The sequence below is a fragment of the Oncorhynchus kisutch genome, unplaced genomic scaffold, assembly GCF_002021735.2.
Source record: "Oncorhynchus kisutch isolate 150728-3 unplaced genomic scaffold, Okis_V2 scaffold1895, whole genome shotgun sequence".
Taxonomy (NCBI): Eukaryota; Metazoa; Chordata; class Actinopteri; order Salmoniformes; family Salmonidae; genus Oncorhynchus; species Oncorhynchus kisutch.
The window spans coordinates 20-22,500 of record NW_022263840.1 but is presented as its reverse complement, the minus strand read 5'-3'; the positions used below and the strand labels follow the sequence as shown (position 1 = coordinate 22,500).

At 43.9% G+C, this 22,481-nt stretch overlaps 2 protein-coding genes across 2 annotated transcripts; one reads left to right on the top strand and one right to left on the bottom strand.

Annotated features, from left to right (window-relative positions):
- Positions 1-778: 778 nt before the first annotated feature.
- On the bottom strand, positions 779-4,740 carry LOC116368269 (Na(+)/H(+) exchange regulatory cofactor NHE-RF2-like; the record flags this gene model as incomplete). Its single annotated transcript, XM_031819155.1, has 2 exons — positions 4,117-4,740; positions 779-1,084 (listed from the first exon to the last, which is right to left on the bottom strand). Coding segments are annotated over exons 1-2 (513 nt in total), but the record flags the coding sequence as incomplete, so codon positions are not given.
- A 10,549-nt stretch (positions 4,741-15,289) lies between these two features.
- On the top strand, positions 15,290-22,242 carry LOC116368268 (alpha-2-macroglobulin). Its single transcript, XM_031819154.1, has 13 exons — positions 15,290-15,308; positions 15,765-15,852; positions 16,038-16,218; positions 17,776-17,932; positions 18,431-18,483; positions 18,810-18,830; positions 19,089-19,254; positions 19,343-19,427; positions 20,146-20,296; positions 20,402-20,522; positions 20,945-21,054; positions 21,165-21,338; positions 22,118-22,242. The coding sequence occupies exons 2-13, from the start codon at positions 15,767-15,769 to the stop codon at positions 22,193-22,195; spliced, it is 1,383 nt and encodes a 460-aa protein (XP_031675014.1). The 5' UTR covers positions 15,290-15,308; positions 15,765-15,766; the 3' UTR covers positions 22,196-22,242.
- The last annotated feature ends 239 nt before the right edge of the window (positions 22,243-22,481 follow it).

The following is a 22,481-nucleotide window of genomic DNA, read 5'->3' as shown; positions in this document are numbered from 1 at the left end:
GACCTGGGACTAGGTTCACTAGGTATTAAATAAGGGTTAGGGCCAAACGGAGGGAGGTAGCGACCTGGGACTGGGTTCATTAGGTATTAAAGAAGGGTTAGGGCCAAGCGGAGGGAGGTAACGACCTGGGACTGGGTTCACTAGGTATTAAATAAGGGTTAGGGCCAAACGGAGGGAGGTAACGACCTGGGACTGGGTTCACTAGGTATTAAATAAGGGTTAGGGCCAAGCGGAGGGAGGTAACGACCTGGGACTGGGTTCACTAGGTATTAAATAAGGGTTAGGGCCAAGCGGGGGGAGGTAACGACCTGGGACTGGGTTCACTAGGTATTAAATAAGGGTTAGGGCCAAGCGGAGGGAGGTAACGACCTGGGACTGGGTTCACTAGGTATTAAATAAGGGTTAGGGCCAAGCGGAGGGAGGTAACGACCTGGGACTGGGTTCACTAGGTATTAAATAAGGGTTAGGTCCAAGCGGAGGGAGGTAATGACCTGGGACTGGGTTCACTAGATATTAAATAAGGGTTAAGGCCAAGCGGAGGGAGGTAACGACCTGGGACTGGGTTCACTAGGTATTAAATAAGGGTTAGGGCCAAGCGGAGGGCGGTAACGAACTGGGACTGGGTTCACTAGGTATTAAATAAGGGTTTGGGCCAAACGGAGGGAGGTAACGACCTGGGACTGGGTTCACTAGAAATTAAATACAACTGTTTTTGTGCTTAGAGAGTGACCAAGTATCCCCACTGAATAGATACCATCTACCCTACCACATCACCTACCCTTTTCTTGGTGCCAATCATCAGACTTGACGTCGGCGATCGTGTATCCGTTCTTCTGGGTGAGGCGGAGGTGTGTTTGAGTGCTTTAGTGAGGATGTGTATGGGTGAGGGTGAGAGGACTTCCCCCTGGGCTACAGGGGAGGCTGAGGGGGAGGTGAAGTGGGAGGGCCGGGGAGAGAGATTGCCCATCTCAACGGCGAGGTCCTCTGTGCAGGCCAGCCCGTGACTACGCAGGTAATCATCTGTCTCTTTGTCGATGACCAGCAACCTGGTGCGATGCTCCACTGCTCTGATACGATACACTACCTAGGGGGAAGAGGGCGATAGAGACAGCAACACAATTAGACCCAACCAAATCATGAGAAAACAAAAAGATAATTACTTGACATATTGGAAAGAATTAACAAAAAAAACAGAGCAAACTAGAATGCTATTTGGCCCTCAACAGAGAGTACACAGCGGCAGAATACCTGACCACCGTGACTGGCCCTACACAGAGAGTACACAGCGGCAGAATACCTGACCACCGTGACTGACCCTACACAGAGAGTACACAGCGGCAGAATACCTGACCACCGTGACTGACCCAAACTTATGCTGCACTTCCTAACCTCCTGCCCAATGTATGACCATATTAGAGATACATATTTCCCTCAGATTACACAGATCCACAAAGAATAAAAAAATCAAAAACAGATTCTGATAAACTCGCATATCTACTGGGTGAAATTCCACAGTGTGCCATCACAGCAGCAAGATTTGTGACCTGTGAAGAATAAACACCATTGTAAATACAACCTATATTTATGCTTATTTATTTTCCCTTTTGTACTTTAACCATTTGTACATCATTACAACACTGTATATATATATATATATATATATAATATGACATGTGTAATGTCTTTATTCTTTTGGAACTTCTGTGAGTGTAATGTTTATTGTTCATTTTTATTGTTTATTTCACTTTTCTATATTATCTATTTTTATTGTTTTGGCAATGTTAACACGTTTCCCATGACAATAAAGCCCCTTGGATTGAATTGAATTGAATTGAGAGAGAGGAGGGGAGGAGGGGAGAGAGGAGAGATATAGGGAGAAAAAGAGAGAGGGGGAGGAGGGGAGAGAGGAGAGATATAGGGAGAAAAAGAGAGAGGGGGAGGAGGGGAGAGAGGAGAGATATAGGGAGAAAAAGAGAGAGGGGGAGGAGGGGAGAGAGGAGAGATATAGGGAGAAAAAGAGAGAGGGGGAGGAGGGGAGAGAGGAGAGATATAGGGAGAAAAAGAGAGAGGGGGAGGAGGGGAGAGAGGAGAGATATAGGGAGAAAAAGAGAGAGGGGGAGGAGGGGAGAGAGGAGAGATATAGGGAGAAAAAGAGAGAGGGGGAGGAGGGGAGAGAGGAGAGATATAGGGAGAAAAAGAGAGAGGGGGAGGAGGGCAGAGAGGGGGAGGAGGGGAGAGAGGAGAGATATAGGGAGAGGGGGAGGAGGGCAGAGAGGAGAGATATAGGGAGAAAAAGAGAGAGGGGGAGGAGGGGAGAGAGGAGAGATATAGGGAGAAAAAGAGAGAGGGGGAGAGAGGAGAGATATAGGGAGAAAAAGAGAGAGGGGGAGGAGGGGAGAGAGGAGAGATATAGGGAGAAAAAGATAGAGGGGGAGGAGAGGAGAGATATAGGGAGAAAAAGAGAGAGGGGGAGAAGGGGAGAGAGGAGAGATATAGGGAGAAAAAGAGAAAGGGGGGTATGGGCTGGAATTGAACTGGATTTGACCCCAACCCTGCTGGAGACAGGGGTAGTTAAAGGGTTAAAAGGTGATCCGACCACATCTAGGGCAAATAGCTGTTGGTGTGACAACCTCAACCCAGTTTAAAAGACCTGAGTTTGTTTTTAACACACATAGTCCCAGCTCCACAATACCTCCATTGATTCCCATGACAATAAGGGCTCATTTGACCCAGTTCACTGTCCATCCCCTAAGGCTACGGGAAGTTTGGACCCAGTTCACTGTCCATCCCCTAAGGCTACGGGATGTTTGGACCCAGTTCGCTGTCCATCCCCTAAGGCTACGGGAAGTTTGGACCCAGTTCACTGTCCATCCCCTAAGGCTACGGGAAGTTTGGACCCAGTTCGCTGTCCATCCACTAAGGCTACAGGAAGTTCGTCTGTAATGTCTTGTTCGTTATGTGTCGGACACCAGGAAAACTAGATGTCACCGTTGACGTCGGCTAAATGGGATCTAATCACATCTAAATCTTAAATGGGATCTAATCACATCTAAATCTTAAATGGGATCTAATCACATCTAAATCTTAAATGGGATCTAATCACATCTAAATCTTAAATGGGATCTAATCACATCTACATCTTAAATGGGATCTAATCACATCTAAATCTTAAATGGGATCTAATCACATCTAAATCTTAAATGGGATCTAATCACATCTAAATCTTAAATGGGATCTAATCACATCTAAATCTTAAATGGGATCTAATCACATCTAAATCTTAAATGGGATCTAATCACATCTAAATCTTAAATGGGATCTAATCACATCTAAATCTTAAATGGGATCTAATCACATCTACATCTTAAATGGGATCTAATCACATCTAAATCTTAAATGGGATCTAATCACATCTAAATCTTAAATGGGATCTAATCACATCTAAATCTTGAATGGGCAAACAGGTAGAAGGTAACCTCTTGTCTGTCTGTGGTTCACACGCATACTGTAACACACACACACTGAAACTGACACACACACTCGAGTCACACTCACACACACACACACACACACACACACACACACACACACACACACACACACACACACACACACACACACACACACAGAGAGAGACAAAAGAGAGAGTATACCTGACCACTGTGACTGACCCAGACTTAAGGGAAGCTTTGACTATGTACAGACTCAGTGAGCAGTGAGCATAGACCTGGCTCTCAAGAGAAGACAGGCTATGTGCTCACTGCCCACAAAATGAGGTGGAAACTGAGATGCACTTCCTGTACTTTCTGCCACAAGAAAAGGGCAACAAGTGAAGCACAAACATCATTGTAAATGCAACTCATATTTATGTTGATTTATTTTCCCCTTTGTACTTCAACTGTTTGCACATGGTTACAACACTGTACATACCCATAATACAACATCTTAAATGCCTCTATTATTTTGAAACCTTCGTGAGTGTAATGTTTACTGTTCATTTCTGATTATTTCACTTTTGTTAATCTATTTCACTTGCTTTGGCAATGTAAACATATGTTTCCCATGCCAATGAAGCCCTTTGAATTGAAATGTAATTTAGAGAGAGAGAGCACTCACTTGATAGTGCGTCTCGTCTTCCACGTTTTCCCCGTTCACTTCCACGACCCGGTCCCCCGCGCGCAGCCCCGAAAGCTCCGCGGACGAACCGGGTTCCACTTTCCGTATGAACTGTCCGCCTTTATTCCGCTCGCCGTGAAGGTGAAAGCCGTACCCGCGCGGCCCTTTCGTTAGGAAACAAAGCCGCGGTCTCAGCTCGCACTCCATTCTATAGAATGTCCGTGTGAAAAATCTAGAGTCCGATGAAAGTCTGAAGTTCCTCAAACCGGGAACCAGGTTACGTTAGGCTACCTATCCCAGGTAGGACAGGAGTTTCAGTCTGAAGGAACGATCACAGACATCCGCGGCCCAAAACTCCCCTTTCGCCATGATGATGCGCATTGGTGTGACTGTGCTGAACACAGACAAAAGTATCCAAACCACAAAGTAAAAAGAAAGACATATACACGTTGGCTACTCAAAGGGAAGAGAGATGTCAATCAATCCGAAATAGCAGCACACAGTCTAACACTAACCCCACAGTCTAACACTAACCCCACAGTCCCCGGGGCAGGAAAAAAGATAACCGTAAAGTTGTTCAACTAGGACACTGAATTACCCTAGATTACCTCGAGCCTACCCGAGGGTTTATCCAGAAGATCAAAGATTAAGGAATAGCTGCTTCACACACACACACACACACACACACACACACACACACACACAGTAGCCTAAATCCCCGTCAGTGTGTGTGTAGCCTAAATCCCCGTCAGTGTGTGTCTGTGTAGCCTAAATCCCCGTCAGTGTGTGTGTGAGAGAGAGAGAGAGAGAGAGAGAGAGAGAGAGAGAGAGAGACAGAGAGAGAGAGAGAGAGAGACAGAGAGAGAGAGAGAGAGAGAGAGAGAGAGAGAGAGAGAGAGAAGGCTATCCTGTCCCACTCCGAGCTACAGTGGCAATGAAGAATAGCAACAGGTGCCTCTGCGTTCCGTTCTGTTTGCACCTGCACAGCGCGACACACACTCTGCTGTAAAAACCCTCCTGGGAGAAATATGATGATACATTGCCCATATAGGCTAAAAGAGATCCAGGAAGTGCTTATATACCTGCTGCCCGAGTCCCACGCCTGATAATGCATCTATTTTCCGTTCTATAGTCTGGATACACTGATCTAAGGTCAGTTTTGCACACCACGGTCTAATGGTTAAGGTCGGGGTCGAGGGAGGGTGATCTGATCCTAGATCTGTGCCTATGAGCAACTTCTACTTGGAGCCGCAACAGGCAGGTAGTATCATGATTGCGACCTGGATAAGAAGGAAGTCTTCCTCATCTGTTGGCTGTGAAAGAAAGAGAGAGAGGAAAAGAGAGAGAGGAAAAGAGAGAGAGGAAAAGAGAGAGAGAGAGACAGAGGAAAAGAGGCTGAGAGAGAGAGAGACAGAGGAAAAGAGGCTGAGAGAGAGGAAGAGAGAGAGACAGAGGAAAAGAGGCTGAGAGAGCAGAAGAGAGAGAGACAGAGGAAAAGAGGCTGAGAGAGCAGAAGAGAGAGAGACAGAGGAAAAGAGGCTGAGAGAGAGGAAGAGAGAGAGACAGAGAGAGAGTACACTAATAATTAGGGGTTCAACAAGGGTTCTTCTAAGATCCTCAACATTCTTTGAAGAACCTTAGGGTTCTTGGCACTGAAAATTGCCCCCAAAAGGTTCTTCCAAGAACCCCATATGAGGTGGGGTTCATCGTGGAACCTCCTTAGTTGTTGGGGGTTCTTGCAGGAGCCTAACTGCCCAACTGAAACATTTGGATTTGAATTTGAAAGGACAGCAGGAACTTAACTGAAGAACGTAAAGATCTCCTCAATTTAAGATAAGGTTTGTCCCATGTATGATCTAAATGTATATTGTTTTATGATGATACCATCCATCTTTTCATATTTGTGCAAATCTTTCTAAAACAAAGAAAATGGACACAATTCAGTGGATATCAATCAACAAAGAGGGAGGAAAATGTACTGTAGGCTATAGGAATATGTACTGTAGGCTATAGGAATATGTACTGTAGGCTATAGGAATATGTACTGTAGGCCATAAGAATATGTTGAAGGCTATAAGAATATGTTGAAGACTATAAGAATATGTTGAAGGCTATAAGAATATGTTGAAGGCTATAAGAATATGTACTGTAGGCTATATGAATATGTACTGTAGGCTATAAGAATATGTTGAAGGCTATAAGAATATGTACTGTAGGCTATAAGAATATGTTGAAGGCTATAAGAATATGTTGAAGGCTATAAGAATATGTACTGAAGGCTATAAGAATATGTTGAAGGCTATAAGAATATGTACTGTAGGCTATAAGAATATGTTGAAGGCTATAAGAATATGTACTGAAGGCTATAAGAATATGTTGAAGGCTATAAGAATATGTACTGTAGGCTATAAGAATATGTTGAAGGCTATAAGAATATGTACTGTAGGCTATACGAATATGTTGAAGGCTATAAGAATATGTTGAAGGCTATAAGAATATGTACTGTAGGCTATAAGAATATGTTGAAGGCTATAAGAATATGTTGAAGGCTATAAGAATATGTTGAAGGCTATAAGAATATGTTGAAGGCTATACGAATATGTACTGTAGGCTATAAGAATATGTTGAAGGCTATAAGAATATGTTGAAGGCTATAAGAATATGTTGAAGGCTATAAGAATATGTACTGAAGGCTATAAGAATATGTACTGAAGGCTATAAGAATATGTACTGTAGGCTATAAGAATATGTTGAAGGCTATAAGAATATGTACTGAAGGCTATAAGAATATGTTGAAGGCTATAAGAATATGTTGAAGGCTATAGGAATATGTTGACGGCTATAAGAATATGTTGAAGGCTATAAGAATATGTTGACGGCTATAAGAATATGTACTGTAGGCTATAAGAATATGTTGAAGGCTATAAGAATATGTTGAAGGCTATAAGAATATGTTGAAGGCTATAAGAATATGTTAACAGTTGGCTGTATTGGGTGCAGATGACTGAACTGCTCACTTTTGTGTCTGTGTCTGCAGGTATGAAGACGAGGAGGCATCAAAAGGTTTGTCAATAGGTATTGGTATGTTATGCAGATCACATACCATCCTCCTCCCTTACAACATCAATAAATATCCCAGAGGCCTCTACATTATGGACAAGGTATGTCAATAGGTATTGGTATGTTATGCCGATCAAATACCATCCTCCTCCCTTACAACATCAATAAATATCCCACAGGCCTCTACATTATGGACAAGGTATGTGTATGAAAACCATTATCAAAACAGTTTTTTTCATTCACATTCACCACAGAAACCAAGGTATGAATACTGTTGTGTGCATGTTTTGTTAATCATCTGTATAATGACAATTTTTTGGATTCACAGACTTCACCCTCCCTACAAGAAACCTGTTTGATCACCATGCACTGCTAAATCATTCTGGCTGTGGATACGGAGAACATCAACACATTAACATCAACACACCAGAGGATATACCCATTGGACTTGGGGCTCTGCTGGGACTTTACCTCATATCTCCAGCAGGAGGCACTCTTTCCCCTGGTCTAAAAAATATCCCAATGCCCCAGGGCAGTGATTGGGGACATTGCCCTGTGTAGGGTACCGTCTTTCAGGTGGGACGTTAAACGGGTGTCCTGACTCTCTGAGGTCATTAAAGATCCCATGGCACTTATCGTAAGAGTAGGGGTGTTAACCCCGGTGTCCTGGCTAAAATCCCAATCTGGCTCTCATACCATCACAGTCACCTAATCATCCCCAGTTTACAGTTGGCTAATTCATCCCTCCTCCTCTCCCCTGTAACTATTCCCCAGATCGTTGCTGTAAATGAGAATGTGTTCTCAGTCAACCTAATTCATCCCCCCTCCTATCCCCTGTAACTATTCCCCAGGTCGTTGCTGTAAATGAGAATGTGTTCTCAGTCAACCTAATTCATCCCCCCTCCTATCCCCTGTAACTATTCCCCAGGTCGTTGCTGTAAATGAGAATGTGTCCTCAATCAACTTAATTCATCCCTCTCCTCTCCCCTGTAACTATTCCCCAGGTCGTTGCTGTAAATGAGAATGTGTTCTCAGTCAACTTAATTCATCCCCCTCCTATCCCCTGTAACTATTCCCCAGGTCATTGCCTCCTCTCCCCTGTAACTATTCCCCAGGTCGTTGCCTCCTCTCCCCTGTAACTATTCCCCAGGTCGTTCCCTCCTCTCCCCTGTAACTATTCCCCAGGTCGTTGCCTCCTCTCCCCTGTAACTATTCCCCAGGTCGTTGCCTCCTCTCCCCTGTAACTATTCCCCAGGTCGTTGCCTCCTCTCCCCTGTAACTATTCCCCAGGTCGTTGCCTCCTCTCCCCTGTAACTATTCCCCAGGTCGTTGCCTCCTCTCCCCTGTAACTATTCCCCAGGTCGTTGCTGTAAATGAGAATGTTTCTCAGTCAACTTACCTGGTAAAATAACTGTAAAAAAAACATATATATTCATTTAAATATTTTTTACATTTTGCTTTGCCATTAAAATCATAATAAACACTGAGAACTAAAATATTGTGTTGTTATTGTTATTGTTATGCATATTGATAATAATAATGGGGGGGGGGGGGGGAGTTAAAACAAGATTCTGGTTCTTTGAGGATCCATTAAAAGGGGTTCTTTGATGACCTTATAGGGGTCCTTATAGGGGTTCCTTATAGGGGACGTTATAGGGGTCCTTATAGGGGTTCCTTATAGGGGTTCCTTATAGGGTCCCTTATAGGGGACCTTATAGGGGTTCCTTATAGGGGTTCCTTATAGGGGACCTTATAGGGGTCCTTATAGGGGACCTTATAGGGGTCCTTAAAGGGGTTCCTTATAGGGGTTCCTTATAGGGGTTCCTTATAGGGGTCCTTATAGGGGTCCTTATAGGGGTTCCTTATAGGGGTCCTTATAGGGGTTCCTTATAGGGGTTCCTCATAGGGGTTCCTTATAGGGGTCCTTATAGGGGTCCTTAAAGGGGTTCCTTATAGGGGTTCCTTATAGGGGTCCTTATAGGGGTTCCTTATAGGGGTCCTTATAGGGGTTCCTTATAGGGTCCCTTATAGGGGACCTTATAGGGGTTCCTTATAGGGGTTCCTTATAGGGGACCTTATAGGGGTCCTTATAGGGGACCTTATAGGGGTCCTTAAAGGGGTTCCTTATAGGGGTTCCTTATAGGGGTTCCTTATAGGGGTCCTTATAGGGGTCCTTATAGGGGTTCCTTATAGGGGTCCTTATAGGGGTTCCTTATAGGGGTTCCTCATAGGGGTCCTTATAGGGGTCCTTAAAGGGGTTCCTTATAGGGGTTCCTTATAGGGGTCCTTATAGGGGTCCTTAAAGGGGTTCCTTATAGGGGTTCCTTATAGGGGTCCTTATAGGGGTTCCTTATAGGGGTCCTTATAGGGGTCCTTATAGGTGTTCCTTATAGGGGTTCCTTATAGGGGTCCTTATAGGGGTCCTTAAAGGGGGTCCTTATAGGGGTTCCTTATAGGGTTCCCCCACAGTTTCAACTTGAAGAACCACTAACGGATACTCCAGGAACCTTTAGCTTTTAGAGTGTAGTCGGTAGATAAGAAATAGCATTAAATTAACAGGCTATTGTTGTATAAATGTGTTTAATAGTCTACACAGGGTTGAGTGGGCTATTCAAATGGCTACCTAGAGTGTTTCTTAAAGTCTACACAGGGTTGAGTGTGCTATTCAAATGGCTACCTAGAGTGTTTCTTAAAGTCTACACAGGGGTACAATTAGGTTAGGGTTGGAAGTTGGGTTAGGGTTAAAAGTTGGATTAGGGTTAAAAGTTGGGTTAGGGTTAAAAGTTGTGTTAGGTTTAAGGTAAGGGCCAGTTTTAGATTTTGATTAATCGTTTTGCAGGTCAGCAGTGTCCTTATTGTGTCTCCCGGGCTGCAGTGTCCTTAATGTGTCTCCCGGGCTGCAGTGTCCTTAATGTGTCTCCCGGGCTGCAGTGTCCTTATTGTGTCTCCCGGGCTGCAGTGTCCTTAATGTGTCTCCCGGGCTGCAGTGTCCTTATTGTGTCTCCCGGGCTGCAGTGTCCTTAATGTGTCTCCCGGGCTGCAGTGTCCTTATTGTGTCTCCCGGGCTGCAGTGTCCTTATTGTGTCTCCCGGGCTGCAGTGTCCTTATTGTGTCTCCCGGGCTGCAGTGTCCTTATTGTGTCTCCCGGGCTGCAGTGTCCTTAATGTGTCTCCCGGGCTGCAGTGTCCTTATTGTGTCTCCCGGGCTGCAGTGTCCTTAATGTGTCTCCCGGGCTGCAGTGTCCTTATTATGTCTCCCGGGCTGCAGTGTCCTTATTGTGTCTCCCGGGCTGCAGTGTCCTTATTGTGTCTCCCTGGCTGCAGTGTCCTTATTGTGTCTCCCGGGCTGCAGTGTCCTTATTGTGTCTCCCGGGCTGCAGTGTCCTTATTGTGTCTCCCGGGCTGCAGTGTCCTTAATGTGTCTCCCGGGCTGCAGTGTCCTTATTGTGTCTCCCGGGCTGCAGTGTCCTTAATGTGTCTCCCGGGCTGCAGTGTCCTTATTATGTCTCCCGGGCTGCAGTGTCCTTATTGTGTCTCCCGGGCTGCAGTGTCCTTATTGAGTCTCCCGGGCTGCAGTGTTCTTATTGAGTCTCCCAGGCTGCAGTGTCCTTATTGAGTCTCCCAGGCTGCAGTGTCCTTATTGAGTCTCCCAGGCTGCAGTGTTCTTATTGAGTCTCCCAGGCCGCAGTGTTCTTATTGAGTCTCCCGGGCTGCAGTGTCTATACAGTCCTATCACTGAGATTCAGTGGAAAACTAAGTCAATATAGTTGAAGTAAATAGTTGATGTAGGACGAGGATAAATATCCATCCAGGATGTTTGCTTCCTGGATGCTCATCTGTTGCTTGACTCAACTAGAGAGAGCTCTTATTGCCTAATCACACGTTTAGGTTATTATAATTAGGTTATAATAATCTCTCGTGGATGGACTATGTAAACATAAATGGTGTTTCTGATCAAATTACGCAAGATTTTAGTTGTGGGTTACCCGAGATGAAGTATAACTGTGTATAAGGGACTCTTCCATCAGTAAATGATGGATTAGACCAATAGGCCTACAGTTGTTGGATGCTGTAGAATCAAATAGTAGGGAAAAATACACATCCAACCCACTTTAGAACACAGGAATACTCATCCAACCCTGTTTAGAACACAGGAATACTCATCCAACCCACTTTAGAACACAGGAATACTCATCCAACCCTGTTTAGAACACAGGAATACTCATCCAACCCTGTTTAGAACACAGGAATACTCATCCAACCCACTTTAGAACACAGGAGTATTCATCCAACCCTGTTTAGAACACAGGAATACTCATCCAACCCTGTTTAGAACACAGGAATACTCATCCAACCCTGTTTAGAACACAGGAGTACTCATCCAACCCTGTTTAGAACACAGGAATACTCATCCAACCCTCTTTAGAACACAGGAATACTCATCCAACCCTGTTTAGAACACAGGAATACTCATCCAACCCTCTTTAGAACACAGGAATACTCATCCAACCCTGTTTAGAACACAGGAATACTCATCCAACCCTGTTTAGAACACAGGAGTACTCATCCAACACTCTTTAGAACACAGGAATTCTCATCCAACCCTCTTTAGAACACAGGAATACTCATCCAACCCCCTTTAGAGCACAGGAATACTCATCCAACCCTGTTTAGAACACAGGAATACTCATCCAACCCTGTTTAGAACACAGGAATACTCATCCAACCCCCTTTAGAACACAGGAATACTCCTCCAACCCTCTTTAGAACACAGGAATACTCATCCAACCCTGTTTAGAACACAGGAGTACTCATCCAACACTCGTTAGAACACAGGAATACTCCTCCAACCCTCTTTAGAACACAGAAATAATCATCCAACCGTGTTTAGAACACAGGAATAGCTTAACATTGACTCTAAATTTGATCTAGTAAAAAACAGAACCAAGACCAAGTAATAGGAATAATAGGCAATAGTCTCCTAAGTGTCTTATTCTGACCCACTGTACAGCAGCACCACCTGGAGGACGGTTATATAAATGCATTTCACACCATGCCACAAAATAAAGACCACATTTCTAATAGATTTTTGTTGTTGTTGTAAAAGGTAATATGATATTTACAGAAAAAAACTGTAATTTTCCTTAAAGTATATGTATATTTTATTACTAATGTTACGGCCCCGACTACAACAACAAAATACTTAAATACATGTAGTTTTGTCCTTGAAACCTTTAGTCAAAATACTGTAGAATTCCATTAATTCCTATGGAGGAATGCTCCTACTGGGGAGTGCCAATATGGTAGACCAGCGGTTTCAAAGCATAGAGAATGATAGAGGCCTCTAGTGGCCAAAAGGCTGCATAGCATGGGCAGCACCTTTTAGAGCTTCCACCATTTTTATGTACTCAACTGGGTGGGACTTCCAACTTCATTGGCTGATCACTCCTGGTGACCATGTTGGAGTGATGTCCTACCAGGACAGCCAATCGTGAGAAAGAAAATTGACTACTTCAAAATGGATATTGCTTCATGTTGTCACAGACGCTATAGAGTACCACAGTATTAGTCAGAATACCCATAAAACCTAGTGGTCAAACAAGGAAATGTTTATCATAAAGAACTAAAGGTGCCTACACGAAACACAGCCCTTATTTGAAATGTTTCTGCTGATGTAAAAAGGGCTTTGAAAAATACATTTGATATTGATTTAGAAGAAGAAAATTGACTACAGCAAATTGGAGATGGTCTCACAGACGCCATAATGGGAACGATATGGGGATTTCTCTATCATTCTCTATGATCCCAATGGAGTCATGGGGAAGAGATCAATTACATCCTCCTCGCGTCCTCTTTCCTCGTCTCCTTCTCAAAACCCTTTGGAGGAAAAGGTCAGAGGGGCGGGACCTTTAGCTTTCTCATCCAATGGGTTTTGAGGAGGAGAGAGGACATGAGGATTATATGCAATTGAGATCTTCCCATGTGCAATGTGTCTGAAAGTAGGCGTTACGAAAGATGTGGGTGGATCAACAGAAGTGCGTGTATGGAAAGCGAATCAGCTAATTGGGTAGATTTGTTGCCACTCAAGAAAGTTTTGAGTGGCTGATTGGGCTGCACAACTTGATAAACCAGTGTAGCATATTAGCTATTCTCCTAACCAACCAAGTTAATTATCCTATCCTGCAGCGTTAGTTCTCCTAACCTACCATATCAACTATCCTAACCTGCCACGTTAGTTCTCCTAACCTGCCATATCAACTATCCTAACCTGCTACGTTAGTTCTCCTATCCTGCTACGTTAGTTCTCCTAACCTGCTACGTTAGTTCTCCTAACCTGCTACGTTAGTTCTCCTAACCTGCTACGTTAGTTCTCCTAACCTGCTACGTTAGTTCTCCTAACCTGCTACATTAGTTCTCCTAACCTGCTACGTTAGTTCTCCTAACCTGCTACATTAGTTCTCCTATCCTGCTACGTTAGTTCTCCTAACCTGCTACGTTAGTTCTCCTATCCTGCTACATTAGTTCTCCTAACCTGCTACATTAGTTCTCCTATCCTGCTACGTTAGTTCTCCTAACCTGCTACATTAGTTCTCCTAACCTGCTACGTTAGTTCTCCTAACCTGCTACGTTAGTTCTCCTAACCTGCTACGTTAGTTCTCCTAACCTGCTACGTTAGTTCTCCTAACCTGCTACATTAGTTCTCCTAACCTGCTACGTTAGTTCTCCTAACCTGCTACATTAGTTCTCCTAACCTGCTACGTTAGTTCTCCTATCCTGCTACATTAGTTCTCCTAACCTGCTACGTTAGTTCTCCTAACCTGCCATGTTATAGATAAAGGGATAAATAGTGTATTGCTTTTAAACATGTGCATGTTTTTCTCCTCTGACAAAACAAAAGCTGATTCAAACTGGGTTTGACAGATTTCAAAACTCTTCTGCAGTAGGAAACATGACTATCCTCAATGAAAGGTGGCTGTCAAAGAGAGGACGACACTCTTCCCGTTTGCCAACCAACGAACTGACACACTGCTCGACCACTCAACCACTTATTGGTTTCTGGGTCACGGAGCAGAGAGGACGGAGGGACGGTCTTTTGCTCAAACAAGAATCTCCCCAACTCTGCAGTTACCCATACTTGTCTCAATGGCCAATACATATGCCTGGTTCATAAACAAGTGGGAGGTGGGGATTTACCAGTTGTGAAGTCGTAAATACCATTTGGATGCATTGAAGTGCTTTGAACTCGTTGAGAAAAACACTGATTGGCTAATGGCCAACAAGCTGTGCAAACCATAAACTAAAAGTAAAGCCATCATGTATGTAAACAAATTATAGTGTTCAAAAACCATATTAATACACTGAACACAAATATAAAGGCAAGAAGTAAAGTGCTGAGGAGTATTTCTGTCTGTAATAAAGCTCTTTTGTGGGGAAAAACTCATTCTGATTGGCAGTGCCTGGCTCCCCAGTGGGTGGTCCTGGCTCCCAGTGGGTGGGCCTGGCTCCCAGTGGGTGGGCCTGGCTCCCAGTGGGTGGGCCTGGCTCCCAGCAGGTGGGCCTGGCTCCCGGCGGGTGGGCCTGGCTCCCGGTGGGTGGGCCTGGCTCCCGGTGGGTGGGCCTGGCTCCCAGTGGGTGGGCCTGGCTCCCAGTGGGTGGGCCTGGCTCCCCAGTGGGTGGGGCATGAGCCAGGTGCTGCCAAATGCGAATTCGGTTCAAAACAAGGTTAAGCACGTGGAGTAATGATTTAGGATAGTTTCATATGCATGTCATTGGCAAGTGGCATGTCAAGTGTTCGGTGTTGATAAAATCCCCATTATGTGCTTTAGCTGCCTTTCCAATATTGGAAAACTCGACCATTTTATCGAAAAGACACGTATGATCCTGAACGATGCACCATGCTGCCTTGTTGACTATTATGAATGGGCAGCGCAGATTACTGTTCCTTTTGATGGGAGATCCTCCCTACCGGTCAAGTGCAACCCAGGTTCAGCTTAATCGAACGCCTTCAATATCCAGCAGGTGTGCGCGCTTAGTAACTAGAAAACAAATACGGAACTAGCCGCGCACCTGCAGGATATTTAAGAAGACGTGACCGAGTCTTCTCATTTCTAAATCGATATACAAATCGCGGTGGTGAGTATACCTAGACCACAGGTGTTATGGCAACTTGTAGTGCAATCATTATTCACATAACAGGTCGGCAATTAACTACTAATATTATTTTTATTTTTTATTTTTTTTACATTCATCTGTTCTTTTACAGGCTATAGCAAATGCACTCTAAAAGGCTTTAGTAACATTCTATGCACACTAGACTAACATTGATTTTGTTAGTCACTCACTCAGTTATCATTAAACTGGCATAGTCATGGGGAATGTCTAGAATTGACGGTAATAAGAGTAATAATAATAGTGCATTTGGCCTCATTTCTGCCCATTGGCAAATTTAGTAATTGCATGAAATTGATCATACAATTGTTAAATTGTTTGCCCAATGGTAGAATGACAGGAAATGAACTTGCAGTAGGCCGGTTTTCCTAGGAGGAATACTAGTCATAACAGACTTGGTGGTTTATTTTTCTCCTTTAGTCATGGTTCTTCCTGGGCTTCAGGTTTGGAGATTGATACTCTTTGCCTGCATTCACTGGCTTTGTGTCTGTCAAGAGACTCCAAGACCGTAAGTCCATCTGCAGTTAGAATTTAGTGATCAGACTTGCTTCTCTCGTCTCGGTTTAACGTTCTCTTGTCAGAGCAATTTTTCATCTACCCTTTCTGCAGATCTTTATCCCCTCTTGTATATTTCAACTGGCTTTGGGTTTAGAGATGTACTGATTTTCCTGTTGCCGGGTGTGTTCTCTGTAGGGTTTACATGGTAGCCGTTCCTGCAGTGATCCAGGCAGGCTCAGAGGCCAAGCTTTGTGCCAGCCTTCTGCAGCCCAACGAGACCCTGGTCATGACCGTATCTCTGATGGCCGACGGGCAGAACAAGAGACTTCTCCACCAGAGTTCTGACCAAGAGTTTCACCGCTGTTTCCAGTTTCAGGTCAGCCCAGCACTGGTGGACTTCCAGAACCATTCCATTAAGAGTGGACTGTACTGCTCAGCTTTGATGCATCGCTTAGGTTCTTTGTGCAATGCCAGCTTATTTTATGGGAAATGTCAGTGGTGGCCTACCAGAACTTTTCTTCCAATTTGTACCAGGTTTTGATTGAATGCTAGTATATACTATTGAGACAAGTTATATACAGTCAGCCACTTAAAAAGGAGAGGCCTGTAATTTTCATCATAGGTACACTTCAACTATGACAAACAAAATAAGGAAAGAAAATCACATTGTAGGATTTTTAATGAATTTATTTGCAAATGATGGTGGAAAGTATTTGGTCAATAACAAAAGTTTATTTATCTCAATACTTTGTTATATACCCTTTGTTGGCAATGACAGAGGTGAAGACTTACAGAAAACATTTGACAAGGTTTTCACACACTGTTGCTGGTATTTTGGCCCATTCCTCCATGCAGATCTCCTCTAGAGCAGTGATGTTTTGGGGCTGTTGCTGGGCAACACGGACTTCCAACTCCCTCAAGATTTTCTATGGGGTTGAGATCTGGAGACTGGCTAGGCCACTCCAGGACCTTGAAATGCTTCTTACGAAGCCACTCCTTCGTTGCCCGGGCGGTGTGTTTGGGATCATTGTCATGCTGAAAGACCCAGCCACGTTTCATCCTCAATGCCCTTGCTGATGGAAGGAGGTTTTTCACGATGCATGGCCTCATTCATTCTTTCCTTTACACGGATCAGTCGTCCTGGTCCCTTTGCAGAAAAACAGCCCCAACGCATGATGTTTCCACCCCCATGCTTCACAGTAGGTTTGGATGCAACTCAGCATTCTTTGTCCTCCAAACATGACGAGTTGAGTTTTTACCAAAAAGTTATATTTTGGTTTCATCTGACCATATGACATTCTCTTCTTCTGGATCATCCAAATGCTCTCTAGTGAGATCTTGCATGGAGCCCCAGATCGAGGGAGATTATCAGTGGTCTTGTATGTCTTCCATTTCCTAATAATTGCTCCCACAGTTGATTTCTTCAAACCAAGCTACTTACCTATTGCAGATTCAGTCTTCCCAGCCTGGTGCAGGTCTACAATTTTGTTTCTGGTGTCCTTTGACAGCTCTTTGGTCTTGGCCATAGTGGAGTTTGGAGTGTGACTTTTTGAGGTTGTGGACAGGTGTCTTTTTTTATACTGATAACAAGTTCAAACAATTACAAATCCTACAATGTGATTTTTCTGGAGAAAATAAATTCTCATTTTGTCTGTCATAGTTGAAGTGTACCTATGATGAAAATTACAGGCCTCTCCTTTTTAAGTGGGAGAACTTGCACAATTGGTGGCTGACTAGAAATACTTCTTTGCCCCACTGTCTGTAACTTACAGTAGGCTGAATGCATAATGGGATCCCTGCAGGAGTTAAACGCTCTACCTTGAAGTGGCTAGTGGCACGCTCTTACCAACTGGGCCACACGGCACCACATTTGAATGTCCTATGTTATCGGTCCGTTTGTTCACCGGCGTTGCCCTGTTTCCGTCCCTGACAGGCCCCTCGTGTGAATAGCGACAAAGTGCAGAACTTTAAGGTGGAGGTTCGAGGAGAAACATTCCTATCAACAGAGGAGAGAAGGGTCATGATCAAACCCTACAGCCCCGTGACGTTCATCCAAACGGACAAACCAATCTACAACCCAGGACAAACGGGTAATGTTTAGTCTGGTTGCTAAGAAACAGGCCAATTAGGTGTTGGCATGTTCTGTAATGGTTTACTCCGGGGCTTTGACCTTTTTGGGCCCCTGACCCCATTTTGACATCAACAGTTATCCACGACCCCACCGTGCTCCCTTTGTTTATTTGAGGCTATAACAGTATTACAATGAAGTATTGTTTGAAATGCATCAGGCAATAATTGTGTAGAAAAGAACACCATCATTGCTGGCAATGCTCTTCCCCAGTCTGGTCCCGTCCACTATGTTCTAACGTCATGCGTGGCTTATGAGGATTGTAGAGGGAAACGGTAGACATCTGAAGAGCCTCGTTGTTCAGGAATGTGGTGCAGATGCAGTAAATCCCCCTGGGTTCACTCAGGATATGTACACTGGAATCAGGCTGGAAATCCTCAACCAGTATTTCTGGGAATCCTTGGAATTATGCTTCTAATATTCTCATTGTGTTTGTCGTCTTGTCGTTGGCTGTTTACAGTGCTTTTTAGAGTCGTCACCTTGGATACCCATTTTAGCCCCGTCAATCAGCTGGTGAGTTGAAAATATACGATTGACAATAGTATTTTAGTTCAGTCTCTACTATTTCAATCCAAGATGCAGAAGTGTCACAATACTGTGATGGACATAGCAGTCTGGTATTATGTACAGCCATGACATGAGGCTTCCATTCGTATAGGTCAGATTGGAATGTATGGGATCATCTTTTCCTGAGATTGAATTGCAAATGTTACATGTGATGTTTACGTTAAGTGACCAAGCCAATCACCTGTCTAGTAGCTGTAGACAGCTATGCTCCGTTTTGGCATTGGAGTTCTTAATGAAACATGACGCCCATCTCTTGTCTTTGCCCTTCACAGTACAACATTGTGGAACTTGAGGTAAGATCCTTGTTGGTGTAACTTTATGTTGACTGTCCGTGTAAAGACTGCAGCATTATGACTCCCCCTGCTAGCTAGGTCCTCATATCCACCTACTGTAGAAGATGGCTAAATACTTCCAATCAGCGTTGTGTGTAATCTGGGCCCTCTTCGGTAGATGAATGTTGCAGATAGAACTGACTCCTTGTCCTGTATACCGTTGTGAACTTTCCACAACGTTGTGTCCTGCTGAACATGCCCCTTCCTATGAACCAACAGGATGTTAATCACAACCGGATTGGACAGTGGGTCAACACTACATCCAGTGGCAACATTCTGCAGCTTTCTCACCCCCTGAACTCTGAAGCACCTGTAGGATCCTATACCATTGTAGTGTGGATTGGTGAAGAGAAAATCTACCACAACTTCAAGGTAGAACAGTATGGTAGGTTGAGTTTCTCTTTCATGCTCGGTAATGTTGCATCACAATCCTGGAACGTTCTGGAGTTGACTGCTGTTCTTTTTATCTGTAGTTTTGCCCAAGTTTGAGATCAAAATGAACCTCACTGACAAGATCAGCGTTGTTCAAGAAGAGTATGAAGTGAAAGTGTGTGCAGAGTGAGTAAACACTATTGGTGATTTGCAATGTACTGTAGTTACAAGGTGATGTCTAACTCCACTACATGTCATTAATTATCTCATTACGTGAAGGCAGACCTGGGTTCAACTACTATTAGAAGTATTACATTTACTTTCACGTTTCAAATGAAGGATTTGAAAATACAAGTAAATAACATTTTATTGGTTCATGTTGCGGGTGCAGCGATAGATGATCAATGTCAGAGGTATAGAATACACTATAAACATATGAGATGAGTAATGCAAGGTATGTAAGCATTATTAGTGACTAGTATTCCAATGATGTCAAGTCTGTAGGCAGCAGCCTCTGCTAGTACTGTAGCTTCATTTGACATAATACACTTATTTAAATATGCATGTGGTCTGCATTAATGACCCATGCTAATTGAAGACCTATAGTGCTACTGCTGCTAGGATCCCTGAGATTTGTTAGTGGCAATCACATGAACAGCTGGTTCTTCGGTCATAAAGCATCTCAAATTAGGATGGCAGTTCTAGGATCAGGTCCCAGCCTGACATGTGACCTTGTTCATTATGATCTATAGTTAAAACTGATCCCGTTCTGAGGCTCTATGAATACAGGTCCAGATTCATTGACCGTGTTAAACGCCTGACTTGAAGCCTTTAGGTCTTATGTTTTTAATATGGTAACTGGATGTAGGAAATTGACACTTGTCTTGTTGTGAATTGAAATCAGATACACGTATGGGCAGCCTGTACCTGGTAAAGCAGGGGTCAAGTTGTGCCGACCTTTGGTGGACAATGCAGTGATACCAATAACAATTGATGAGCGAAATCCACAAGGAGTTCCTGATTACACACCTCCATGCCACAAAGAGTCAATAGAGGTCTGTATGCTTTCCTAAAACGAGTAGTGCTGTTTTTACCAACCTATTACATTTTGAATGGGATTTAAATCTGTTTTTATGTGTGGTTCTGCTTGCTTTTCCTAGATGGACCATACTGGCTGTGCTTCTTGTGTCTTCAACATGGCACTTTTCACAAAGAATGCAGGAGAGAAATTGCTGGGAGACGTGTTTAGTGTCCATGCAGAAGTACAGGAGGAGGGGACAGGCAAGTCCTCATCACAATCATTATGAGATGCATCATGTTGTTGACTCAAGACAAACCCTTCATTTCACTTCAGCTGATGGCGACGTAACTATTGCCTAACTGTCCTGGGGTTCCCCCTGGGTTCATGTTTTGGTTTTTGCCCGAGCGCTACACAGCTGACTGAAATAACCATCTCATAATGTAGTTTTGATTTGAATCAGCTGGAGTGCCAGGGCAAGAAACTACAAGGTGCACCCAGGGGGGGTCCCCAGAACTGAGTTTGGGTTACTCTGCGTTGGCTCAAGGTTTTGTAAGAAAGAGCTTTTTGACCGTTGGTGCTGCAGCAGGGTTTTATGTAATGCTGTTTTAATATTCTGTGGAAGCTGCACTGCAATTCAGTTTCTGTATTGTGAAATAAAACCATATTTGTTTTCATTTGACAGGTATTACACTGTCTGAGGAAAAAAATGTAGAGCTCTCCTATGTGATTGGAGAATTCACATTTGTTGACACGCCCCAAATCTATGAGCATGGATCAATTATCGAAGGCAAGGTAAGTCCAAATGGTGTTCCTGTTGCATTGTGTATGCTTGGTTTGTCCTGCTTTCTGAACTACCAGTATGTGGTGTCACTTCATTCATACAACACCCCCTTTTTCTTCAGATAAATGCTGTTCGATATAACAACACACCCATCTCTGACATGTTAGTCTACCTGTTCGAGGAGAAAGGCTGGTCCTCATATCTACGACTACAGAACCTAACCACGGACAGTCGTGGTATTGCCAGGTTCTCCGTCAACACAACCAGTCTGCCCAAAGAGAATATTAACCTCGTAGTAAGTATGATTCCTTCTAGGTTTGAGAGACTTTATACTCGATGCCAGTGTCTGGGACTAAACAATATCTACATTTTAAATAGAACTATAACTAATTAAACTTATACTCTTATTATATCTGATTAATAATGTCAATTCATAAGGAAGGATTGTGGCTTTTTAAGCAAGCAAAAAGGGTCGTTAACCTATGGTTGAACCGACTCAACTTAGCTCTGGGATGTTTAGATAAGATAGAGAGTTCCAGATAATGGAAAAGTCTTCTAAATAGTGATGGATGAAGGTGAAGATTCCAGAAGTTAATCTGGATAAGTGTGTGTCTGGAGTGAGTGAGCTAGTGGGTTGGAATAAACTTTTGAACCTGTTCTGTCCTGGTCATAGGAGGAAAGACATTTTATAACCTATGGCGTCATATTTAGTATATAAACTGTTTGTGGTTTCATGGCAGCGAGCTCCGAGAATAAATACTATCATCTAATTTTGAGGAGACTGGTCCCTGTCTATTTTATACAAATAAGAATCTTAGAAATTCTTAAACAGAGATAGGAATTATGACATTCCTGTGACGGGGGAACCAAAACGTGCACCGCTTGGGGTCCCCAGGACTGTTGGGGAAACGATGCCCAGAGGTCATGACCTTAACAGGCTAGGTGGAAGTAAGGTGGATCTGTTACCATATTGCTTCCTGTCATCCTCTCAGATCCCCACTGTATATAGGACGGGCTCAAGGGGTTGATTTAGGATTGGGGCCTTTAGTTACTATTCCTTTTGTTCCTTTCCAGGTGAGCGACACCCCACAAGTGGAGTACCCAGGATACAGGGTCCCCTATTTCACAGAGGGCAACACCTACTCTCGCTGATCCAGCCCGCTGCCCCTGACATTAAAACGTCCAGCTCCCTGGCTATTCAGAAGGTGGAGAAACCACTGGCGTGTGGGCAGGCGGGTGTCGATCACCATCCGCTATGCCATCGTAGGGGAGACTGTCCCAAAGGGCTCTGTGGCTGTCCTCTACCTGGTGAGTAGAACCAGGAACAAACTGCAAACCCATGGTGCCTCTCAAACCGCACCATATTTCCTATTTGCACTCCTTTTGACCAGGATCATTTCAGGCCCGAGCCACACTTTCAAAGGAAGGAAGGATGTTC